The sequence below is a fragment of the Myotis lucifugus genome, unplaced genomic scaffold, assembly GCF_000147115.1.
Source record: "Myotis lucifugus unplaced genomic scaffold, Myoluc2.0 scaffold_52, whole genome shotgun sequence".
NCBI classification, from domain to species: domain Eukaryota; kingdom Metazoa; phylum Chordata; class Mammalia; order Chiroptera; family Vespertilionidae; genus Myotis; species Myotis lucifugus.
Genome location: NW_005871100.1, coordinates 1,442,382 through 1,466,358, shown reverse-complemented (window position 1 = coordinate 1,466,358; position 23,977 = coordinate 1,442,382). Strand labels below are relative to the sequence as shown.

General features: G+C 41.4%; 1 protein-coding gene across 3 annotated transcripts in view; it reads left to right on the top strand.

Annotated features, from left to right (window-relative positions):
- GARS (glycyl-tRNA synthetase) overlaps positions 1 to 23,196 on the top strand; it is a 34,366-nt gene extending 11,170 nt beyond the window's left edge. For 2 of the 3 annotated variants that reach the window (XM_006088739.2, XM_023753822.1), the window contains 10 exons: positions 731 to 880; positions 6,255 to 6,417; positions 7,472 to 7,636; positions 10,470 to 10,577; positions 11,233 to 11,378; positions 16,071 to 16,156; positions 17,952 to 18,061; positions 20,717 to 20,810; positions 21,415 to 21,605; positions 22,912 to 23,196. In XM_006088739.2, coding sequence (XP_006088801.1) covers positions 731 to 880; positions 6,255 to 6,417; positions 7,472 to 7,636; positions 10,470 to 10,577; positions 11,233 to 11,378; positions 16,071 to 16,156; positions 17,952 to 18,061; positions 20,717 to 20,810; positions 21,415 to 21,605; positions 22,912 to 23,037 — 1,339 coding nt within the window. In that variant the 3' untranslated portion in view covers positions 23,038 to 23,196. The remainder of the gene's footprint in view (positions 1 to 730; positions 881 to 6,254; positions 6,418 to 7,471; positions 7,637 to 10,469; positions 10,578 to 11,232; positions 11,379 to 16,070; positions 16,157 to 17,951; positions 18,062 to 20,716; positions 20,811 to 21,414; positions 21,606 to 22,911) is intronic. The other variant, XR_002829268.1, reaches the window with a different exon arrangement.
- The last annotated feature ends 781 nt before the right edge of the window (positions 23,197 to 23,977 follow it).

Below are 23,977 nucleotides of genomic sequence, written 5' to 3'. Positions count from 1 at the left end.
GATGAGGGTAGAATTTTATTGTTTTTGTCTTCATTGTAAAGTTGTTTCCATAAAATATGTATTGTGAAGCAGGCTGTGAGAATGCTTTCTTAGTTGTTTCGCACAGAATATTCTCTGTGAAATTCAAAAGAGGGACGGGGCTCTACTGGTATATTTGCTTGGCTCTATCTCTAGCATATGGAGAAATATGAGAAGCCTCTGGCTGAAAATGTAAAGTACCACAAAGAAGAACATGACATGAGAAACCTCGAAAGCTTCCTGGCTCAATGTGATGCTGTGATGAGTGAGCTCTAGTGTTAAAGGGTAGCCCACATGGGCTTGTTTTTCGTCCCACGGTTACGCTTTAATATGTGGGTATACTGAGGCATGGGTCTGATTTTCAGGAGGATCTGAAATGGTCATCTGCCTCCATGTAAATGATTAGTCAGGAAGAATAGCAGATGTTTTAGGGACACTATGAGAGAGGTGGTATTTGATTCACTGGAGTAGTTACATAAAATGGCATTTCTAGCAGTAGTATTGCCATACCAGTTACCTAATACATTCTCTCATACTTGCTTGGTAATGTTTGCTACCGAGGAAAAGATTTATTTCTAAAACTTTGTTTTAGGGCTCATACAGCTTTGTGTGCAAATAGTATACTTAGGACTTTTAGGATTTGCATCTAGAATTTCAGATTTGTTGGAAAACTTAATTTCTTTATAACCGACTGATTGATTTACATTTACAGGTACTTGAGACCAGAAACTGCACAGGGGATTTTCCTGAATTTCAAACGACTTTTGGAATTCAACCAAGGAAAGTTGCCATTTGCTGCTGCCCAGATTGGAAATTCTTTTAGAAATGAGATCTCCCCTCGGTCGGGACTGATCAGAGTCAGGTACTGCCCACATTGTTCTTCTGGTAAAATTAGTAAGTGACCTTGGCATTGAATTGGACATGAAAACTGGCTATTCTGCTTTGTTCTTTCATGATTATGTAATTATTTTTATGCTACAAAGAAGCTTGTCTTACATTTGTATCTCCAGATGTAACCTCTGGGATGACTGGCAGCTGTGAGTAACTAAAGTGAACTTGAAGGGAAAGGCAGGGAGGGTGAAGAACTTAAGTCTTAAGTGTCTTTCCTGCTCCAAAATGACCTTTTCCCCTTGTTCATCATGTGTTTGTGATTTTTTAAACAAATTAAAAAAATTTTTTTTTAATTGATTTCAGAGAGAGGAAGGGAGAGGGAGAAAGGCATAGAAACATCAGTGATGAGAGAGAATCATTGATCGCCTGCCTCCTGCACACCCCCTACTGGGGATTGAGCCAGAAACCCAGGCATGTAACCTGACCAGGAATCGAACCGTGACCTGGTTCATGGGGTCAATGCTCAACTACTGAGCCACACCAGCCGGGACATCACGTGGTTTGAGGATGGCAAGATGTTGTTTATCTAACCCAAGGCATTTTCTGGCAGTGGTGATGCAAATGAGAGTAGGGTGAGGTAGGGATGGGTGATGGTTATGACAGGAAGATCACTCCAGGACAGCATTGAGGGGTTAGGAGTATTTCAGTAGCCAATTGGTGTTCTTCCAGATATTTGGGGGGGACGCCTATCTGACAGAGAGGCCAGGCAGCAAGTTTACTACTATGTGCTCTTGTGTAGACGTCCACTGGGCTCTATTCTAATGACCTCCCTTTGTCAGATGTGTCCAGGAATGTGTGGGAAGGTGAGCAGGCACTATTTAGTTACATTTTCTTTTGGAAACTTAGTATGACTTATCTGTTTATGACTTAAGCTTTTTGTGATTTTGATGTATTTTCTCACTGATGTCATCTCTTAGGGCAGTAAATTCCGTATAAAAAATAGGCTATGTAGGTAAACCCAACTTTCTTAGGTTCCGAAACATTTTCTGCGGTCCCACTGCCCCACCCATTTCCGCTCTTCTTTTCTTCCTTGCTATAATTACAGATTTAGTCACAGCATATCCCAGCCACAGACTCTACATCAAAGCACCCCAGCCATCTGCCCAATCTCATTAGTCCCCCTGACTCCCTCTGAGGAAATGCGCCTGTGTTCTGACCAAACTTACCTTCAGGCCTGTAATCCCTTAGCCCAGTGGTCTGCAAACTGTGGCTCTCGAGCCACATGCGGCTCTTTGGTCCCTTGAGTGTGGCTCTTTCACAAAATGCCACGTGCGGGCGCACACATACAGTGTGATTGAAACTTCGTGGCCCGTGCACAGACGTCGGTTTTCGGCCTGGGCGAGTCTGTTTTGAAGAAGTACTGTTGATATTTGTCTCTGTTGACTAATGAGTTTGCTGACCACTGCCTTAGCCTTATCATCTAGAAAGGGGAGACTTCATGGAGGAAAGAGCCTGCACAAAATAACAGTGACTCCAGTGTGGACCTGTATGTATTTTAGTTTCCATGGCCCCAGGTACATTCTCTGAACCCAAAGACAGGAGGCAGCTGGTAACATCGGCGTTATGTTGATTTCTGTCTCCCGTCTGTGAGTGGGATATTTGACAGAACAGAGGCAGAGACTTTGGCAGCAGATTGTTTTGGGAATCTGGGCAAGGCCCTTATTTTGATCTTCCCTGCATTTTAGATGTTCTGTTTCTCAGCCCAGTTCTAAGCTTTGTGAGGTCAGACACTGTGCTTCTCTCTCTTAGTTTCTGTGCACACAGATGATATTTCATAGTTGTTGAAAGACAATCTAGACATAGGTGCTGCATGACTAAATAAGAGATACCATTAAATTTAAAAATTAAAGTTCTTTTACAGTGCATTTCATGTATTTTTAGACCCATTTAAGCAATTTTTCATTACTTCTAAAACATCTGAGATAATCATGAAAGTGCACAAATGTGTGTTTTAAAGAAGAAAGATTTGATTTTACTCATAAAATTATCTTAAAACACTTTTCCCTCCAGTAGCTACTAAATTGACGTTCAGAGGAATCTCTCTGGGAAACCATTACTATGTGCATATTTATTTCATCATGAAGCAATTAGCTTGATGTTAGCTTGTTCAACTCAAGCCTTACATCATCTGCCTTGAATAACACTATTTAAGAAGCTGTTACTCCAAAGAAACCAGCTGTATGGTGCCATTATCAGTCACTTACTTATTCAGAGCAATAAAAAAGAAGAAATCAAACTACTCTAAAAGCTAAAGAACAATTTAAATTCACTATTAATTTCCCATTATTTGAAAAGTAAATATTGGGAGCTTGTAAATATCAGACTTGCTAATGCTTTAAGGAAAACTATTTTATTTGGAAGTCCATTCCATATTACACTTCTCTTTGTGTCTGATTTTGCTTAAATTTTCCTAATTTTTAAAACTATTGATTTGTTCTTTAAAAATTGTTTTTCATTAAAAGTACTTGTGGTTGCATCTAGTGTCAAAGAAAAAACAGAAATAGGTAGTACTTAAAGTGGTAAAAACAAGATTTTATTCCGGACTCTTGCAATTGGGAAAAAGAGACCACAGTATAGAACAGGGCTCAATTCTGAGGACAGCAGTCTCCCAATATTATCCATAGGAGATAGTCCCCAGACCCCGGTGGATGTCTGAAACCAGATAGCACTGAACCGTATATACACTATGTACATACTTACCTATGGTAAGTTTAATTTATTAATTAGAGTAAGAGATTAACAACAGCTCATATAGAACAATTATAACAATATCTATATCTATATATATAAAAGGCTAATATGCTAAATATCTGACCGTGCGACCGGTCTCTATGATGCGCACTGACCACCAGGGGGTAGACGCTCAATGCAGGAGCTGCCCTGACACACACACTGGCCATTTACAAAGAAACGGCACCTCGGACCTGGCGCCAACAAAGCAACACTTGGCTTCTCCCGAGTGGGGCACAGGCCCCACCATCACCCCGGTGCAATAGCCCACCAAATCGCAGCCAATGCTGCCGAGACCCCATGGTGCAAAATATGGCCCACAGCCCAGCCCTACCCAGAAACAGTGGCTGTGGGTGCCAGGTAATGACGTCATGTTGCAATACCCAGCTTCCTCTCCCTAGCGACTAGCCTCCTTAGAGTTTCTTCAGCCCAGGAACACGGCTTGCTTTATAGCCGGGTGCAAACATTTTACACTTTAACCAAATGTCTGGGAAGCGTTTTCCCATGCCTCATCTCGTTTGATCCTCACACAAGTCCTGGAGTAGGTAGATAGGAGACTCGGTGGAATCCTATTTTCTTCTCATTAGCTGGAAAACGGAGATTTAGAAAGTTTAGAAACTTGACCCAACTGAAAAGAAGTAAGAAATGGTGGAACTTGAAAATGACTTCAGGTTTTCTTACTGTGCAGAATATAGTCAAACACTGCTGCAGTTAAATATTTTCCCCTTTGTTCTCCCTGCATGATCTACAATAATAATCTGCTTCATGTTGATATTTACTGCTGTGTTGCTGACAGTTACCTGAAAGAGAAGTTGGGGTGCTTCACTGGGCTGGAAAAAGTTTAGCTATTGAAAGCAGGTCTAATTAAGCAAGTTTATCTATATATATAAAGCTCTCGCTGGCACCAATCGCACACGTGTTTCCATCTGTCATTGTCTATTGTGAATTTGGTTGACACTTCTATTATAGAGAAGGGCGAATAGCGATATTAAAATATTTATTCTAATTTCCTTTCAATGTGCACGAATTCGTAAACTGGGCCTCTAGTACTGTAATAAAAGTTATGTGAATGTGGTTTCTCACTGAAAATACCTTATTGTACTGTCCTCACCCTTCTTGTGATGATGAGAGATGACAGAATGCCTGTGTGACGGGATGGGGTGAGGTGAGTGACAGAGACATTGTTATGTGACATTAGGCTACCGTCAGGGTGACTTGAACACAAGCACTGCAATACCATGACAGTCGATTTGATAACCAAGAGGCTACTAAGTGACTCGGGCAGTAGCATATACAGTGTGGCTACGTTGGACAGCTGGGTGCTTCAGATCCTGGGCAGGATAGAGTGGGACGTGTGAGATTGCATCTCAGTACTCAGAGTGGCACGCAATTTAAAACTGATGTTATTTATTTCTGGAATTTTCCATTTAATAATTTTAGACCACACTTGACTGAGGGTAACTGAAACCTTAGAAAGCGAAACCAAGGATAAGGGGGTAGCACTGTACAGCATGGGCAAGTGGGGGTTTATAGCCGAGGAGCAGGGTGGCGGTCAGGGGATGGGGATTACTAAGAGGGAACAGCAGGGGTAAGGGGATTCTGGCTGAACTGCCCTGACAGGACTCTTGCTGAAGACAGGCCAGGGCATCAGACGTCGCCTGGGGGGTGGTGGAGGAGGAGGTGATCAGATAGCAAGCGGGAATGGTTCTGATTAAACTATCTTAGTTTAATGATTCTGATTAAACTATCTCAGATTCTTGCTAAAACTGGATTTTACAAGGAACTACACAGATGGGCCTAGGACAGTGATGGCGAACCTATGACACGCGTGTCAGAGGTGACACTCGAACTCATTTTTTTGGTTGATTTTTCTTTGTTAAATGGCATTTAAATATATAAAATAAATATTTTAAAGAAGTCTTTGTTTTTACTATGGTTGCAAAGATCAAAAAATTTCTATATGTGACATGGCACCAAAGTTAAGTTAGGGTTTTTCAAAATGCTGACACGCCGAGCTCAAAAGCTTCGCCATCACTGGCCTAGGAGAAGGTTCCAGAGCCTGACTAAAGCTGGGTGAAGTAAAGAATCTTTGTCACTAGACGGAAGGAATTAATATCTGAGAGAAGTTTGATTGTGTTTATTTATTTAAAATACTAAGTGAGTAGTAAAGTTTTCATGAATGTGATTAAAATTAACAACCACCTAGACCAGTGCTTCTCAACCCGTGGGTTGCGACCCCTTTGGGGGTCGAACCACCCTTTCACAGGGGTCGCCTAAGACCATCGGAAAACACATATATAATTATATATTGTTTTTGTGATTAATCACTATGCTTTAATTATGTTCAATTTGTAACAATGAAATTGGGGGTCACCACAACATGAGGAACTGTATTAAAGGGTCGTGGCATTAGGAAGGTTGAGAACCACTGCCCTAGACAAACCTAATCCAACTTTTTCTTTTGCCATTCCCTTAGGAAATAATTTTCTGTTTAGTGATGAGATTCCTGAAGTGTGAGGGCATATCATTGTAGAATGAAGTTGAAAATAAGGGCCTTGTTTGTTGTTTTTTTATAGTTAAGCATGCAACTTTTGTCCCTTATATTTTTCTTTCAGAGAGTTCACAATGGCAGAAATCGAGCACTTTGTAGACCCCAGTGAGAAAAACCATCCCAAGTTCCAGAACGTGGCAGACCTCCACCTTTATTTGTATTCGGCAAAAGCCCAAGTTAGCGGACAGTCTGCTCGGAAAATGCGCCTTGGGGATGCTGTTGAGCAGGTAAGATTCCATAGGTGACTTAATTTGCATTACATCTACTCAGGGTTTGTAGCACTTAGCAAATTCTGTGTACTGGATGACAAAGCGTTTTATCTTAGCAGTCACTTTATTGTTTTTATACAGTCTGACTATACACTGTTATTACAGTGGGAGCAAATTACCTGAACATGACCATTTGTGGACGACTGGGCTAACATGAAAAAGAATGTTTAGGAGACCCCTTGGAAAAGAGATCCTGGATTGAACTGTGCCTTATCAGTCCGACTTCTAGCAATATGTGCTACTTTTGGGGAGGCATTTTCACCCACAGAGAGCAAGCCCTCTGGATTTTAAACTCTTCTCAATTACCCATCGCAATTGGGAGAGTCTTACATATAATAGAATTTCTCTAATTATTTGCTTAGAGAAATTCATGAGTGAGAACTTTTCTAACAGTAATGGCTTCCCGATAGTGGAGTGAATTACCCCAGGGAACAATAAGGTTCCTGCCTCTGAAAATATTCAAGTAGAAGCTGGGTGATAACCCGTTGGCCACTTTGCTGAGAAGAGTCCTTCAGTGGGTAGGAGATGGGGCCAGATGACTTCTAAGATCCTTCCAGTACTAAAATGGTGAGATTACATATGCTGTATGGGGCTCACAGATTTCAGTGGCTAAGAATACATTAAAATCCCCTCAACATGTCCTATTACTTTTGTTAATTCAGAAGGAATATATATGTCATTATTGTGAATGTCATTTTTAGCATTGTAGATCTAGAAGGTATAGGTATTAGGCTGAATTTTTGCTGACTCAGTGAGGATTGTAGAAAGATTGTGAATAACCCCATTATTATCATTTTGTTAACTTGACATTAACCCCTTTAAAAATAGCCACCTACTGGGTTTTGAGATTATTCTGAAAACTAGATAAATTAGCTTACCTTGTATTTTCAAATATTTTTCAGTAGATCATGAACAACTCAATGGAAAATGGCATTCCAAAGTGCTAACGTGTTTTTTTCCATCCTCTATGCTTGCTTCCATAGTTACTTACTTGTTTATTCATTTATTTTAGGGGGTGATTAACAACTCAGTATTAGGCTATTTCATTGGCCGCATCTACCTCTACCTCACGAAGGTTGGAGTATCTCCAGATAAACTCCGCTTCCGACAGCACATGGAGAACGAGATGGCCCATTATGCCTGTGACTGTTGGGACGCTGAATCCAAAACGTCCTATGTAAGTAGCGTGGGATGGTTTTTAGTATGTGATTTTCACACTGTTATCTTAGAAGCATGGATTCAAAATCGCCTTTTGTGTGCTTTATGTCAGAAAGTGAAAGTTCTAATTGCCTCTCCCCCAAAGCATTTCATGTTTCTTCTCTAAATTACACATTTTCTGTAGTAAATCTTTCTGGCTTTGAGGATCTCTGTTGCCAGTCTTCTTTGGTGGTCGTGGTGGGTGTTTTTTTTGTGTGTGTGTGTTTTTTTTTAACAACCCTTTAAAATTGTAGAAGCCATTCTCAGCCCCATAGGCCTGGGTTTGTCAGCCCTGATCCAGATGTTGTTATATGCATTACAAACATATAAATGTGTACATGTGTGATGATACACATATATTATTAGTGGCTGTTATTGATGTTGTTTTTAATATATTCTTTTTTCTTTCTGGAGTTAAGAGAGACTTTCTGTAACCTGTTAGGTTTTTCTTGTTACTTTATTTTCTTTGAAAGCTTGTTTGACATATGTATGCCCAAAGAACAGCAGCAATTAGTTTTGGGATTACAGGTGATCATTCCTTTCTTTACATGTTTTAGATTTTCTGGAACTTCTTTTTCTTTTCAAATCAAACCAAGGAAATATTTTCTGTTTTGTGTGGGGAAAGTTTACTTCTTTTCTCTTTGTCCCATACCAGTTCCCTTTCTTAGTTTGCTTTGACTCTAAGTTCAAGTTAAACCAGACACAGATTCTTGCTGCCTCTATTCAGATCCTGAATCTAGCCTGGATTTAATCTTACTTAGTGTTTGTTTATTCATTCAACATTTATAATTGTTAAGAGCTGTATGTCATTCTAAGGGCTTCACCTGTTATCTATGCAATCCTCACAATAATCTGAGGGAACTGAAGTGCTGAGAAGTTAAGTAGTTTGCTCCCCTCTATAGCTAGTGAGTGGTGGAACTGGGACAGGAACCAGGCTGTTTGACTCCGCCCCACACTCTTAACGGTTGTGCTACATTACTTTAGTAAACCCTTCTACATTCTTCCTCATCCTCTTCTGAGTGCCACCTGAGCTGTGGCCGCGCCTTTAAGGATTGGGGATCAGAAAATGTGGGCCTAATAAGGCCTGGGGATGTAAGGTACAGCATGGTGACTACAGTTAATAATACTGTAGTGCATCGTTGAAATTTAAGAGAGTAGATCTTAAATGTTCTCGTCACAAGAAAAAAATTCTGTAACTATTAATGGTGATGGATGTTAATTAGACTTATTGTATATACTAGAGGCCCGGTGCACGAATCTGCACCAGGCCTCTAGTATGCATATAAGATCTTTGGTTAATCTCTTCCCGCCCTCCCCACTTCCCCCTTGCCTCTGAGATTCATCAGTCTGTTCCATGTTTCCATGCCTGTGCGTTGAGTGTTTGCCCCCTGGTAGTCAGTGAGTGTCATCGCTAATGGTCGAATGGTTGAATGGTTGCTTAGGCTTTTATATATATAGATTGCAAAATTGTGATCATTTTGCAATATATACAAATAGTAAATCATTACATTGTATAACTGAAACTAATATAATATATGTAAATTATTCCTAAATTTTAAAAAATTAAAGAAAAAATAAATTAAGAAAACGATGTTGGCCTAGGATTGAGATCAGGCTACAGTGTTTTGTGTAAGATCATTGGAAGACAGGACAAATAAAACCAGAAGCTCCAAGGTAACAGGATCCAGAAAAGGGGAGAACGCCTCTGAAAACTTTAATACTTTCTTTCTGTGCTCTTCATATTTATGTTCTTAAAATAAAAAATAGTTACTGATACTGCTTCTGCTCCATCTTCTCTTCTTCCTTCTCAGAGGCAACCACTGCCCCAAAGTTGCTTACCTTTGTCAGGCATGATTTTGTAATTTTACCTCTTAGTACATAAGTAGGTTAATTCGCATCTTTGGTAAATGATAACCACCAAGTTTATACAGTTAAGCATGTACATTTAAGTTGACGTATTAGTGAATATCATGTTACATGTTTTCAGGTTTTGTTCTTTAATTCCTATTTTGTTGTTTTGTGTTGCGGTTTCTGAGCTTATATGAGTTTTATATTTGCTCTCTTTATTACAAGCACCCCATGTGGTAACATGCACTTAGGAAGCTCATGATGGTTGACTTTTCCCAAACTCTTCAAATCAAAGGCAAAAAATAAATATTCATGAGGACTAACTAGATACTTAACTAAAATAAGCCTTTTACCTCTTTTGTTCTTATTCAAATAACAAGTTCTTAAGCGTCTTTGAAAACAATTTAGATTGTGCTTTTGAAAAGTATCTTAGGTTTTAACAAGAAATGGAACCTGGCACCCATGCTGTTATTAAGCTTTACTCTGTGACCTAAACATTACCTGCTCTTAACTGAATGTTCTTCTGGTGGGTGGGAAGCAGCCAGCTGATGCCGAGTGGTGAGAGCTATAGGCACTTCATCCCAAGAGCGGAGGAGTTTCTGCCAGATTTATTTTGAATCCTGCTCACAAATTTGAAACAAACCTGTTTTTTTTCTAGGTTCACATTTTATAACCACAATTAAACCCTAGAATTTGTTAGTTTAGCCCACATTCACAGCATGGCAAAATAAATCTGTCCAGAAAATAACAGATTTACTTTGTGTACATGTGTGATTTATGTTTGATAGGGTTGTTAGCCGCCTGGTGTGTAAGAGAATCCTCATTTCAAACATTTATAAGTTAGGAGGGGAGATTCTATAATTGAGTCATCCTTGAGTATGTGAAAGAGTTAGTTAGAATCTGCATGGGTTTGTGAATGAACCTAAAGTAAGGAATAAATATTTTTATCTATTCTGTCTTCTTAGGGCTGGATTGAGATAGTCGGATGTGCTGATCGGTCCTGTTATGACCTCTCTTGTCATGCGCGAGCCACCAAAGTCCCACTTGTAGCGGAGAAGCCGCTGAGAGAGCCCATATCCTTTCTAGTTACTTCTCAACTCAGGACTGACGCGCGAACATCTCGCAAGTAGACAAGTCCAGCTCTGTACCTTGTTCCTGTGGATAAACGGAGGTGTTTGATATTGGGGCAATACTTAAACCTATTATTTCACCCATTACTGCTACATTCCTATTCTCTCTACTTAAAATCTGACATGTGCCCACTCAGTGTTTGGTTTTTAAAAGAAGTATTTTCAGAAAAATGCTCTAAATATCTTTCAGGGCATTTCAGCCATTTCCAAAATGCATCATTTCTCCACACCTGCACCTACTGACATACTCTTTGCATAAAGAGTACCTGGTGAATACATTTTCTAACAAAAGATGGGTGCCATTTTATGGTAGATAAAATAATAATTGAGCTTACTTGTTATGTTAATCAGCACAGTAGGAATTTCCTTCCTTTACCAGACAGTGAAGTGAGCTGATCTTAGGGCTGGTGTTGGGACGTTTTAGAAATGTATAAATTATTATCAGAAGTTATGTATCAGCTTCTATTGCTGTTTGGATAATATATTCCTGTAACTTTGAAAAAAACTCTACTGATGGTGTTTACTTATTTTGAATGATTTCGTGGTTCTCAGTATCATTTTCTGAAATACAATTTTGGATTCCTTGACTACTTCATACAAAACAGTCAACGTTGTTCAGTTTGAACCCAATAAGGGAGCGATTGGTAAGGCGTATAAGAAGGATGCAAAGCTGGTGATGGAGTACCTTGCCATTTGTGATGAGTGTTACATTACAGAAATGGAGAAACTACTGAATGAAAAAGGGTAAGATTTAAGATGTGTGCTCTACATGGGCTCCAGGCAAATATGTCCTCTCTGCCAGGTTCTGAAGGTTAGGGTGAGGTTACTGTCTTTACAAATTCTTTGCAGGTAAGTGCTATCTCTGGCTACTTTTAAAGGACTGAGCTTGCCAAGATTTAGGTACTATCGCCAGAAATAGATTTGAAATGGACTACAAAGATTCCCCCCACCCCCACCCAATAACTTTTTTAGAGGAGACTTGTCCAAGGTAGTGACTGAGGAAGGGTTAGAAACCATATCTGCCTTCAAGTCAATGCTCTGTTTTTGAACTTTGGAGTAGTCTCTGTAATTGTTTTAAGCATAAATAAAAAAAAATATAGTCGAGAAGAATCTTTAAAGGAATACAACAAAATCCAACACTAAAGAGTATAAAATTTACTATGTCTGAAAAGCAATAAAAATGTGTAGACATATGAAAATGTGACCCATAATGAGGAAAAGAGTCAATCAAAGGAAATACCCAGAAATGACAAACATGATGGAGTAAATACATAGGGTCTTAAAACAGTTATAAATATGCTTTATATGCTCAAAGACGTAAGGGAGCACGTGAGCTTATGAGGTGAGAGATGGAAATATATATGGAGAAAGAACCAATGGAATATCAAGAGGCAGTATCTTAAATAAAAACTCAGTGAATGGGGTTAACAGTGGATTAAACATTGCAGAAAAAAGAGTATGGAACTCAATGTAGCAATAGGAACTATTAAAAATGAGGCATAGAAAGAGGGACTGGGAGAAAAAAATGTCCTTTGAGACAATAAGAGAAGTATTTTCAGTCTAACGTGTAATTGTGAGTCACAGGGAGTGTATATAGCGAAAATATCTGAAGATACATCAATAGCTGAAAATTTTCCAAATTTGATGCAGACTATAATAAACCCAGGGGCTCAAGAAGTTCAACCCCAGCAGAATAAGCAAAGAAAGCCACATAAAGGCACATCAGAATCAAATTGCGGGAAACTAGTAATGAATAGAAAACTCTAAAGTAGCCTGGGGAGAAAAGGTTCCTTATATGAAAAGGAACAAAGATAGGAATGATTGGAGTTCTCATCAAACTCAAGGCAAGCCACAGTATAATAATAGAATGAAATTTTTTTAAGTGCTTACCGACAAAAACCCTAGACCCAGCAAAAATATTCTTCAAAGATGAAAAGGAAATGCTTTCAGACAGACAAAAGCTCAGAGAATATATTGTCAGCAGACCTACCTGCAAAAAATGTCAAGGATGTTCTTCAAGCAGAAGTGTGGAAATCTCTTCAAGCAGAAACATGGAAATTTAAGTTTACCCAAAGAAATTAAGAGCTCTAGAAATGCTAAATACATGGGTAGATATAAATGACATTTCTTAATTTCTTTAAAAGATAATGCACTGTTTAAAGCAAAAACAATAACAATGTGTTGTGAAACTTACAACATATATAGAAGTAAAATGTATGCCATCAATAGTTCAAAGGATAAGAGTGATGCATTGGGAATAGACCATTTTAAGGTGTACCAGGTATATTATAAGTGAATGTCATAATATTACTTGAAGTAGCCTATGATAAATTAATAAAAGTACATATAGTAAATTTTAGAGCAATTTACTGGAAAAAAACCACATAAAAACCAAAGGGATATAACTAATAAACCAATAAGGGACATAAAATCTATATATATAAAAGACTAAGCAACCATTATAACCGAAAGACCAGAACAACCAGACGACTGGCCGGTAGCTATGATGCGCATTGACACAGACCTTGCTGCTGGGGCCCTGACAGCTCCAAATCTGGTTCACCCGCACCCCGGACCCAGACAGGAGGGAGGAGGGAGCCTGATTCCTCATGGAATCAGCTGTTGGTTAGCTTGCTACTGGGTCTGGCCTCCCTAGGTCCCTCCCTCCGGCAGGCCAGCCCCAATTGCCGCCTGGCCAAGGGACCTGTGCAAGAATTCGTGCACCAGGTCTCTAGTAGAATAATAAAATATACTCTAGAAGAAGACAGAAGAGGAAAAATGAACAAAGAACAGATGGAACAAATACAAACTAACTCATGAGATGGTAGACTTAAACTCAATAGTATTGATAACTACACTAAATATAATGATTCAAATCAGCGATTTCCAACCAGTGTGCCACAAGAATTTATAAGACATGCAATACCTGACTGACTTCCCTTAAATTGTCAAATAAAAAAATGACAACAGCCAACACAATAGCATTCTAGTATGAATGCCCTGCCTTAAACCATAAATATATAGGTCATACAATAGAGTTTTATCTTATTAGTCATGTAGCATAATAAGGTTGTTTCTGATTGGTTAATTCTTGGTACCAGAAATCTTATACACAAGTTTAGGCACCTGATTTTTTAAAAAGTCACTTTGGAGAAAAAAGGGTAGGTAATTACTATTACTAATTATTATTATTATTTGTAAATCAAAATATACCTTTGTTAGGTTGGTAAAAATATATTTTTTGGTGTGCTGCAGAATTTTAGTAATTAGTTTATGTGTGCCATAAATATAAAGAAATGTTCAAAATCACTGATCTATAAACACTTAAATCAATAGCCATGGTCAGACTATTTAAAAAATTCAAGACCCAATTAAATGCTGTTTATAGGAAACTTACTGCAACTGTAATACACAAGTAGGTTTAAAAAAATGTTCCCATGTAAACAATCAGAAAGTTGGAGTGGCTCTATTAATATCAGGCAAAGTAAACATCAGAACAAGGAAAATTACCAGGGGTAGAGTTGCATTTCACAATGTGAAAGGGTCAGTTCATTAGGAAGGTGTATCACTTCTAACTATATGCAACTAAAAACAACCTCAAAATGTGTATGGCAAACTTGACAGAACTAAAACGAAAAATAGACAAATCCACAATTATAGTTGGAGATATTTTCACCCCTTTCTCAGTAATTGTAGAGCAAGTAGACAAAAGTTGAGGATCACTATTAATTTAATGTCAGTTATATAATGTCTAAAAACCAGAATACACATTTTTAAGTACACTTCAAACATCGTTCATACTGTTTTAAAATATATTTATTAATTTCAGAGAGGAAGGAAGAGGGAGAGAGAGAAACATCAATGATGAGAGGGAATCATTGATTGGCTGCCTCCTGCAGGCTCACACTGGGGATCAAGCCTGCAACCGGGGCATGTGCCCTGACCAGGAATCGAACCTTGACCTGCTGGTTCATAGGTCGACGCTCAACCACTGAGCCATGCAGGCCGGGCTTTCATACAGCCCTCCAGCTAAGGATGAATTTTGCATTTTCAAAGGGTTGTTTAAGAAAAAGAATACAAGGGACTGCATATGGCTTGAAAACCCTGGAATATTTTATATCTGGCCCTATACAGAAAGTTTGCCAACAACTGTCATAGACATTCGGCTAAGTGAAAGAAGTCTTACACAAAGATTATATGCGAAATCCTAGGAAAGACAGCGCTAGCTTACAGTGATAGGAGGCACAGCATTGATTAACTGGGGCTGGAGGGGATTGAGATAAGGGACAGGGCCACCTCTGGAGCGATGGTGGTTGCATGTGCATGTATATATCTGTCAAAAGACCTATTGCAAGATGAGTCCCTGCAAGTTGAGAATACAGTTATCCATTTCAAATCTTACTAAAATGGACATAGATCACTAGTTAGATATTATCCACAAATAAGACAGTTTTCTTTTTAAATTATTCTCAAATAATGGTTTCCTCCTTGCTTATTTCAGCTTGTTAATAACCATTACCTACTCTATACTTAGGCCGTGCTTGCAGAGAGATTATATACGATACAGTTTGTGGAGTGGGATCTTTAATGCACACGCACAGACTTCAGACAGAATGTACAGTTGGAGGGGGTCAGTGAAAGTCACTCATGTAATCATGAGATCATCCCTGCTAGAAACTAGCAGAACCCAGTGCAACCTGTGTCAGCCCTACAGCTTCAAAGACAACCACAGGGGGCCTGTCTCTCCCAGCACTAAGCTGCTTGTGAGAGACCCTGATCTTCATAATGGGAGGAAATGCCTCGTGAGCACGTTGTAAAGGTGAAGTCTTCTAGCCCGAAGCAGAATGGGTGTATCTCAGGATGGGAACATACTGCAGTCAGTTATGTGGGGACAGGGGGATAATATTTTATATCGACATATCAAACAGAATCATTAAACGTTTAGCTGATCTTCATCAACATAAATGTCAAAGTTTATTTGGGAAATAGAGTGGGAGTTTTAAGATTACTTGGCACAATGACAAGCTGGTCATTCTTACATTTGTTGGGACAATAAAGAGAACAGTGGTCTTTTGTCAGCAGGCCTGTGTTTGACAAATTTATTGTAATTATTCCAAAATTGAATTTTTAAAACATTGTTTTTGGTTTTACCTTGATCTCAAACCAAAGGAATTGATTATTAAGCCACTTATGGAATTCTATAAAACTAGTCCTATTTTGGGGTGCCTCCCAGAATACTATTTGATGCCTTTGTTAGAATAATACTTAATTTGGTGTTTCTTATGAAGTAATTTAAGTTTGGCTTCAGCTATTCTATCCGAGAGTTGACTAAGTTGTATTCCACTTGAAATGGAAAACAGGTAGTGGTCTGTAAAGCTCCTTTGAATGAAGGCACAGGGATGCCTGTTTTCACTAATATGTAATGTTTCTTTGTAGGGAATTCACTATTGAAACTGAAGGGAAAACATTTCAGTTAACAGGAGACATGGTCAATGTGAAGAGATTCCAGAAAACACTATATGGTAAATTTGTAAAAATAATTAAGAAACAAACAAAAAAATATTATTATTCCTTAAAGTTTTTTTTGTTTGTTTGTGTTTGTTTTTTTACTTTTATAACATAACCAGTTTACTGAAAATTTGAAGAGGAAAAATAAATTTTTAATGCCATAACCCTAAGTTTGATGAATATGTTTAAGGCATTATCTTGGGCCTTTTTTAAAGAGCATAATTGTACTCAGACTGGAGAATAATTTATAATGCCACCTTTATATTTCCTATGATCTCAGGTGCATATGAAGAATATCTCTGATTTAAAAGATCTTTTTTTCTTTTTCATTTTAAGGAAAAGTGCTTTTGTTTCCTAAGCAAAAGAGGGATTTCACCCCTTCTACTTTTTTTTTGGCAGATTAACTTGTTAAACTTCACTTAGTGATCTTTAATGCTTTTTTAAAAGCCAAGGCGGTGACTTTTTTTTAATAGAACAAATTCTGTGAATTTGGGAGCGAGTATTTTGGAACTTATGAAGATGCTTATGGTTTATGGTGGCTGCATTAAAACTCCTGGGAGCGGGGAGTGGTGGGTAGGGGAAGCTCCTGCCAGGGAGAGAGCAGGCCTGCTTTTCCACTGTGCCTGGCCTGCTCTGGGGCCAGGCCTCAGGGAGCTGGGCAAGCGGTCTGAAGTGGTAACCGTGAGCAGGGGTTCTTCATGGCCTGGGCTACTTCGTCACCGTCCTGTAGCTGGTTCAGAGCCATTGCTCGCACGCCCCGGAAGGATGAGCTGAAAATGCCTCCATGATGTTTCTAAAATGATATTCTTACTCTTTATCACAGACAAAAGAAATAGGCTCTCTTTTCTTTCACATATGTGAGTTTTTAGTTCTAGTTACCTCATTTCCCTTGCAGCGTAAACTCTCCAAGGTTAAAGTCAGTTACCTTAGACCTGGACAGTGCGTAGCCTGCTGTTTTCTGATGAGTACATTTCCTGTGGGTCCCACAGGCACAGCCTCCCCCGTGGGAAATGCTGTGGGCCCTGGTGAATGTCTTTGAGTGAGTGCTGATCCCTGAGCACACTTCTCTCAGGGCCTCCTGACCCCAGAACCTTGGACACGCAGGGGCAGTAACTTGGCTCTCTCAAAGACTTCTCATCCACATGGCAAGATGGGAAGCAAACCGAACAAACCACTGGTACTCGTGTGTGTAGGAATCATTCTTGTTAATTTTGCCAGCTGTCATGATAGATTGTTCATCTCAGCAAAATCTTACAAAAGCTCTAGAGTTTTCATACTTTCTTCATAGGCAAGGCGGACGTTAGAGTGTAGCCGCTATTGTTCATAGCTGACCAACTGGGGAAGAAGTACCTGGGGCCTTGTTTCACTTCTGTGCTATATAAACAACTAATGAAATTTGATGAAGTTGTTTTTCACTCCAACTTTCTCTTGCAGTGGTTCTCAACCTTCCTAATGCCGCGACCCTTTAATACAGTTCCTCATGTGGTGACCCCCAACCATAAAATTATTTTCGTTGCTACTTCATAACTGTAATTTTGCTACTGTTATGAATCGTAATGTAAATATCTGATATGCTATATGTGTTTTCCGATGGTCGCGACCCACAGGTTGAGAACCGCTGCTTTAAAGGCATCACGTTTCCTACCAGCAAATAGTTCTCAGGGATGTGTCTTTATTCTGATGTACAGAATCGATCAAAATTCATCTAGACGAGAGATAATTTTAGTGCTAATGAGGATTACTTAGCGAGGCCCTGAGATGCGTCACATGGGGTTTCTGAGAATGTTACTGAGTTTCTCTCTCTTGCAGTGGAAGAAGTTGTCCCGAATGTAATTGAACCCTCCTTCGGGCTGGGCAGGATCATGTATACGGTATTCGAACATACATTCCACGTGCGCGAGGGAGACGAACAGAGAACGGTAAGCTGTCCCGCACATGTGTTTTCTCTGACAAGGCCAGAAATGAAACTGGCTGACGTACGTGAGTAAGACTGAGTGACCAGTTAGCTGCTACTACTCATCTTTGTGTAACTGTCCACAGAGCAATGCACTGCCTCATGTTATTTCATTTGAGCTTCAGGGTGTGCGGGTTATTCTTGATGCCACTGTTTTAGTTGCTTGGTGATCTCTATTCTGAGACACAACATACCACTTTGAGGGAACTATCTTTGTTGCATCAGTGGAAGGAATGATACTTTCTGGATATACTCACGTTTTCAGAGAATTGGAAAGGAAAGAATGGCTCTTAGAATTTGGCCAAACCAAGAAACTATGTCTGCACGAGTAAAGCTTTTAAGGGAACCTTACAGGGCATAAAATTGTCTGGGGTGCTTTTGGGGTAAAGACATAAATTCTTAGGTTCTCTTTCAGGGATACTGATTCACTAGGTCTTAGATCCAGGGATCTGTGTTTTTTTATAGGAGCCCCAGGTGATTTCAGTGTGGGAGAGTGACAGATCTTAAATTGGGCATTGGCTTTTGGGGGATAGCCCTTCCTGTCATCCAAGCATTGCTAACAATCAGTATTTATAAGAAGTCTTTGTTAACTTCATAAGTTTCCTTTCGTTCTGCCGTTTCTGAATCGCTGCCCACGTCTGCCACTTAATCCCTTCACTTTGCCTTCCTTCACCTTCTCACCTCACCTCTGCCTGTGGAAAGTATACTCCTTGATTTATAGCAGACGCTCAGTCAGAGGGAGAATGTCCAGAGAAGAGCAGCCATAAATGTCAAGTTAACTGAGAGGAAGGGTCTCATCTACATGACCATTCATTCTAAAGCTGATGTGTGCATCATGTTGGACATCAACTCTTTCTGGGACATGTAACCTTAAAGAATGGACCGATGAGCCCTTGGTGCCAGTATTGTACATCTGACATACTTACTATTGGCAGTAGGTAGCTTTTAAAGTCGCCATTTTATTCTCTGCCCTCAAGTTGCATCTTCATTTCCTGACATTGAAGGAGCAGCTTTTCATTCATTCAGTAGACAGTGGGAGCAAGGCTGACACCAGGCCTGCTGGCTGGTCTCCTCCAGCAGGGATGACGTCCCTAACGGAATGTGCTCTTTGCAGATGTCAAGTTTGCTTCGAGCTTTTCTGTTTATTTTTAAATCGGTTTTTAAAAAGCCTTTTAGCTGTTCCTTTGAATCTAACAATATTGATAAAACTAGAGTTCTGGTAGAAATGTTGTAAGGGCTAAGCCAGAGGAAATTAGAGACAGCTTTTTATGAATTGCAGAGATTCCTATCATGAAGAGACATTTGATTAGGCTGTGGGAAGCCAAAAATGTTCTTAAATTACTAGCACGTAGTTCCTAACCCATTTTCCTAAGGCTTTGGTATAAAAACATTGTCAGTGAGATAACATTTTTTCCAGGAAGGCAGGTCCCCGTTTCTCACAAATCGTTGTCACAGGTGGAGGCGAGGAGTTGGACTTGAACATGTGACCACGACAGCCGCAGCCCTGGAGTCCGGGGCTTACTCCCCGCGGGTGTTCACTGTCGCTGGGCATCGGAAGTTGATTAGGTTTTAGGGTGGGCTGCACTGGAACCTGTGTCATTTATTATTTTTATGGGACCTATTCATTCTGAGTTTCATATTCTTACCTTCAGGCGAACCTTTTGTTTAAATATTATTTAAGAACCTGTTTCCAACCCAGAAAGGCAGGCGAGTTTGCCTTCCACAGAATATCCTCGCTTTCTTTCCCGTCTGAGCACCCCCGCAGCCTGTTCAGGAGCAGTGAGAGGGGCTGTGCTTTTCCTATGGGGTAACAGAGCATGTTCGTTTGTTTCATATGACTTCCTTTGGAAGGCAGCTATGCTCACCGCTATACCACCAACGCTGCGTCATGTTACTTCTTTTGGACATACATTTGTGAGCTGATTAAACTTTCTGGTTTTACTCGGTCACTGAGGCTCATACGCTGAAACGCTTTAAGGACAGAATGGGGCCCTCCCACGTATTATTTGGTGATTTGAAGGGAGATTCTTTAGGGATCTCCACAGAAAGAGGGAAGGCTGTAAGGCTTTTTGTTGGCTTTTTGTTGGTTTTTAGAAAGAGGAGGGGAGAGGGATAGAGAGAGAGAAACATTGATGAGAGAGGAACATCACTGATCGGCTGCCTCCTGCAGGCCTCCTGCCGGGGATCAAGCTTGCAACCTAGGCATGTGCCCTGACCGAGAATCAAACCAGTGACCTTTTGGTTCTTAGGCAGATGCTCAACCACTGAGCCACACCAGCCAGGTTGTAAGGCTTTTTATAGTTTCCAGAAAATTGGCATCTTCTGTGGTGGCTTTGAGAGTGCTTTCCCATCATTTAACTTTCACAGCAGAGCTGTGAGGCCCGTGGAGCAGGTGGGAGAGACCTGCTGTGTAGATGGCGAGACTAAGGTCCAGAGAGAGCGCTCAGCTGAGTGGTCCGACTTCAGAGCTAAAAGCAGACCTTTCTGGTCTGTTCTGGTGACCTGCTGTTCTCTTCCGTCAGGCTGCTTTTCCTAGTGTGTCCTGGTGTTTTGATAGTGAAGTTTGGACAGTAGCATTTAGATTTTTATAAACTAACACATTTGTATTTCTCTCATCTAGTTCTTCAGTTTCCCAGCGGTGGTAGCACCATTCAAATGCTCCGTCCTTCCACTGAGCCAGAACCAGGAGTTCATGCCATTTGTCAGGGAATTATGTAAGCAAATCCAATTGAGCAACCTTCATGGGAACCCTGTCAAGTAGACTGAATTTTAGGAAGTGTCTTTTTAAGAAAATAAAATCCCAGTGGTGCTAGCCTCTGCTCTTATTTCTGAGAGAGAGTGTGCTTGTCGGGAGGTTTCCTCCTAGTGTTTGAGTGAGTAGAGGTGGGACCAGGTGTCAGACTGAGAGCAGCCTTGCTTCTCCAGCTCACTTCCTGGGGGTCTCCAGCCCCTGAGCCCCCAGCACCGACAGGAGCCTCGTGGTCCCTGGTGCAGCTCACTCACTTCAATGTTGGGAAACGGAGAGTTCATTGAGCAGCTTGGGGTCCTGCAAGGGGAGGTGCTGGAGTCGGGACTGGCCTTGGCCGTAGATTCTGATGCTCGTTCCCCACCCAGCAGCTGTGTGAGGTGTGAGTGAGGGGTTGGGGTCCAGCAAGGGACTTACTCAACATTGGGGATTTTTCTCTCTGTTGGGGCTGTAACTTAATTACTCTCCTGCCTTAGTTCCTTTTATAAGTTTCCTCAACTTGTAAGTCAACATTTAGATGACACTGGCTCTCCATTATTTTATTTTGAATTTGTTTAATTGCTTTTGGATAGCGGAAGCCCTCACCAGGAACGGCGTCTCCCACAAGGTAGATGATTCCTCTGGGTCCATCGGGAGACGCTACGCCAGGACTGACGAGATCGGCGTGGCTTTCGGCATCACCATTGACTTTGACACCGTGAACAAGACCCCACACACGGCCACCCTGCGGGACCGGGACTCCATGCGGCAGATTCGAGCTGAGGTGCCCGCCCTCCCTTTGGCTGCTGTAGCCTTAGAAATGTGTGCCGGTTCCTTCTCATTTGAGCTGGATGTTGATGCTCCCCTTTCCTTTTTTCTTTTTAATTTTAATCAGGCTTATAGCAGACAGAGCACAGATTCCCAAGTCCCCTTGGTTTCATTATGAAAATATCCATGAACACATCTCTAATGTTTTATAGTCATTCGGGTCGCTCTGGGCTCATTCTCCGGCAGTTTGCTTTTATAGTTGTTTGATTATTTGGGCAAGAGAAATAGGATCCCAAGCGGTTGTTGTCATAGTTTTATTGGCAGGCTTTGAGGGACTTGGACGTTTCTATATAAATGTATACATGTGCGTGTATAAACTTTCCCATGTTAACCCATTTAAAACAGCACATATGTCGTAGTAATTTTACTTAATGAGAAGGTAACAGTGGAGACAGGAGAAGTGCAGGAGGGGGAGGGAAGAGCGGCCACCTTAATTGACAGCCACCTGGCTAATTTATTCATCTTGAGGAGGCTTTTATTTAGAGCCTGGTAATCGCTCAGCCTGATATAGAGAGCTAGGCGTGGGGAAAGCAGAGGGAAAAGACTGCTTTTCCCAGAGGACATTACAGTCTGGTTCGGAAGTCTTGCTTGTCCTTTTACAAAACCAGTCTCACTCCTCTGGACCTGCATTCCCATCTGTCAGTGGTTCTCAGAGGCTGGGCCCTGGGCCAGCAGCATCCACATCACCTGGGAGCTTGTTGGATGAGCAGAAGCTCCGCCCCAGACCTACTGAATCGGAAGCTGGGGTGGAGAGGGCTGTGGGGGGGAGGGGCGAGGAGGGGTGGACAGAACTGCTCTATCGAGATCTCCAGGGCATCCTGGGGCTTAGGGTTGAGAAAGGCTGCTGCCTGGCGGCCAGTGTGTGCTTATGGCTGAGGAACACGCTGGCCCCTGAGCTGGGGCTCTCCAGTGTACCAGCCTGCCCTGGCTCCCTGAGTGGCCCCTGGGTGACCCCTGTTCTCAGGGTTAGATTTGACACACATGAAGTCACTGCATTTGACACAGAGACGGAATAATGAAGGAAGGCTGTGTGGGTGAACTGGGTTTTGTGGGGCTTGGCAGGCGTTCTGGGCTGGAGGGAGGTGAGGATGGGTAAGTGAGGTGGCTGCAGAGGGCAGGACAGGAAACATCCTGTGGGGACTGGTTTCTAGTCACTGTTAAACGTTGGTTTGGCTGCGAGGGTTCCTGAATTCAGGGTGAACCCTTTCTGACAGTCTGATCGAGTTGGTTGACTCTTGGAATTCTCTTCCCTTTTACCCCAGGTCTCTGAACTGCCCAGTGTCGTCCGAGATCTGGCCAACGGCAGCCTCTCGTGGGCCGATGTGGAGGCCAGGTATCCTCTCTTTGAAGGGCAAGAAACTGGCAAAAAAGAGACAGTGGAGGAATGAGGACAATTTCAGCAACTTTTGACCACTTGCGCTAATAAAAAAATAACTCTTATCATGTCCACTTTACAAAAAGCCGCCTTGTGATTGCTCCGGGGACTGCATTTTATCCTCAGCGGCTGCCTGATCTCGCCCCACAATTAAAGTTGGAGGAATTCTGAACAGTCTTGTCCATTTGCTCCTGCTTCCGCGTCCTCGGCAGAGCTGTTACTCCCACCTGTGGACACACGCTCATAGCTTACTGTTAAACACAACTGATGCTTTTTTATAATTAGCCTTATTGGGGATAATTTACATACCATAAGACTCAGCTGTGTGAAGTGTGTAATTCCGTAATGGTTAGCAGATTTACGGTGTGCAACCGCCACCACACTCGGATTTTAGAACACTCCCCTCACCCCGAAAAGAAATCTGCACTCGGCTCACTCCGCATTCCAGCCCAGGCCACCACTTAGGTACTTTCTGTAGATGTCTTTTCTGTTCCTTCTCTTTCTGAGAAAGTGATGGCGTTGTGCTGAGGAGGCCGCGTGGACGGCCTGTGGGAAGGCCCAGGTGGGGCGGGGCAGCGGACAGCAGGAGGAGGAGGTGTTTTGGAGGAGGGGGGGAGCAGGGCTGCCACCGGAATGTTCTGCGGACACAAGTCTTTGCTCTTTAAAGTCTCCAGGAGGTGGTCTGTGGGCAGGAGATGCTGTGGCCTCCCCAGTAGCCCTGGCACTCGCTGAACTCACTGAGCCCATCCGTCTTACCTGCCTCAGTGACTCTCAGCCACCACGGTGTCTGCCTTTTAGTCTAGGAGTTGCCTGAGGGCCTTCACTTCTATTACATTTTTATGGAACACTCAGAGCACAAAGGGTTATTTGTTAGGAAAACAATTCCAGGACGTGCGAATTTGTACAGCTCTTCATTTGCAGAGTTGAGACCTTGCCTAGTGTCCCAACTTCCT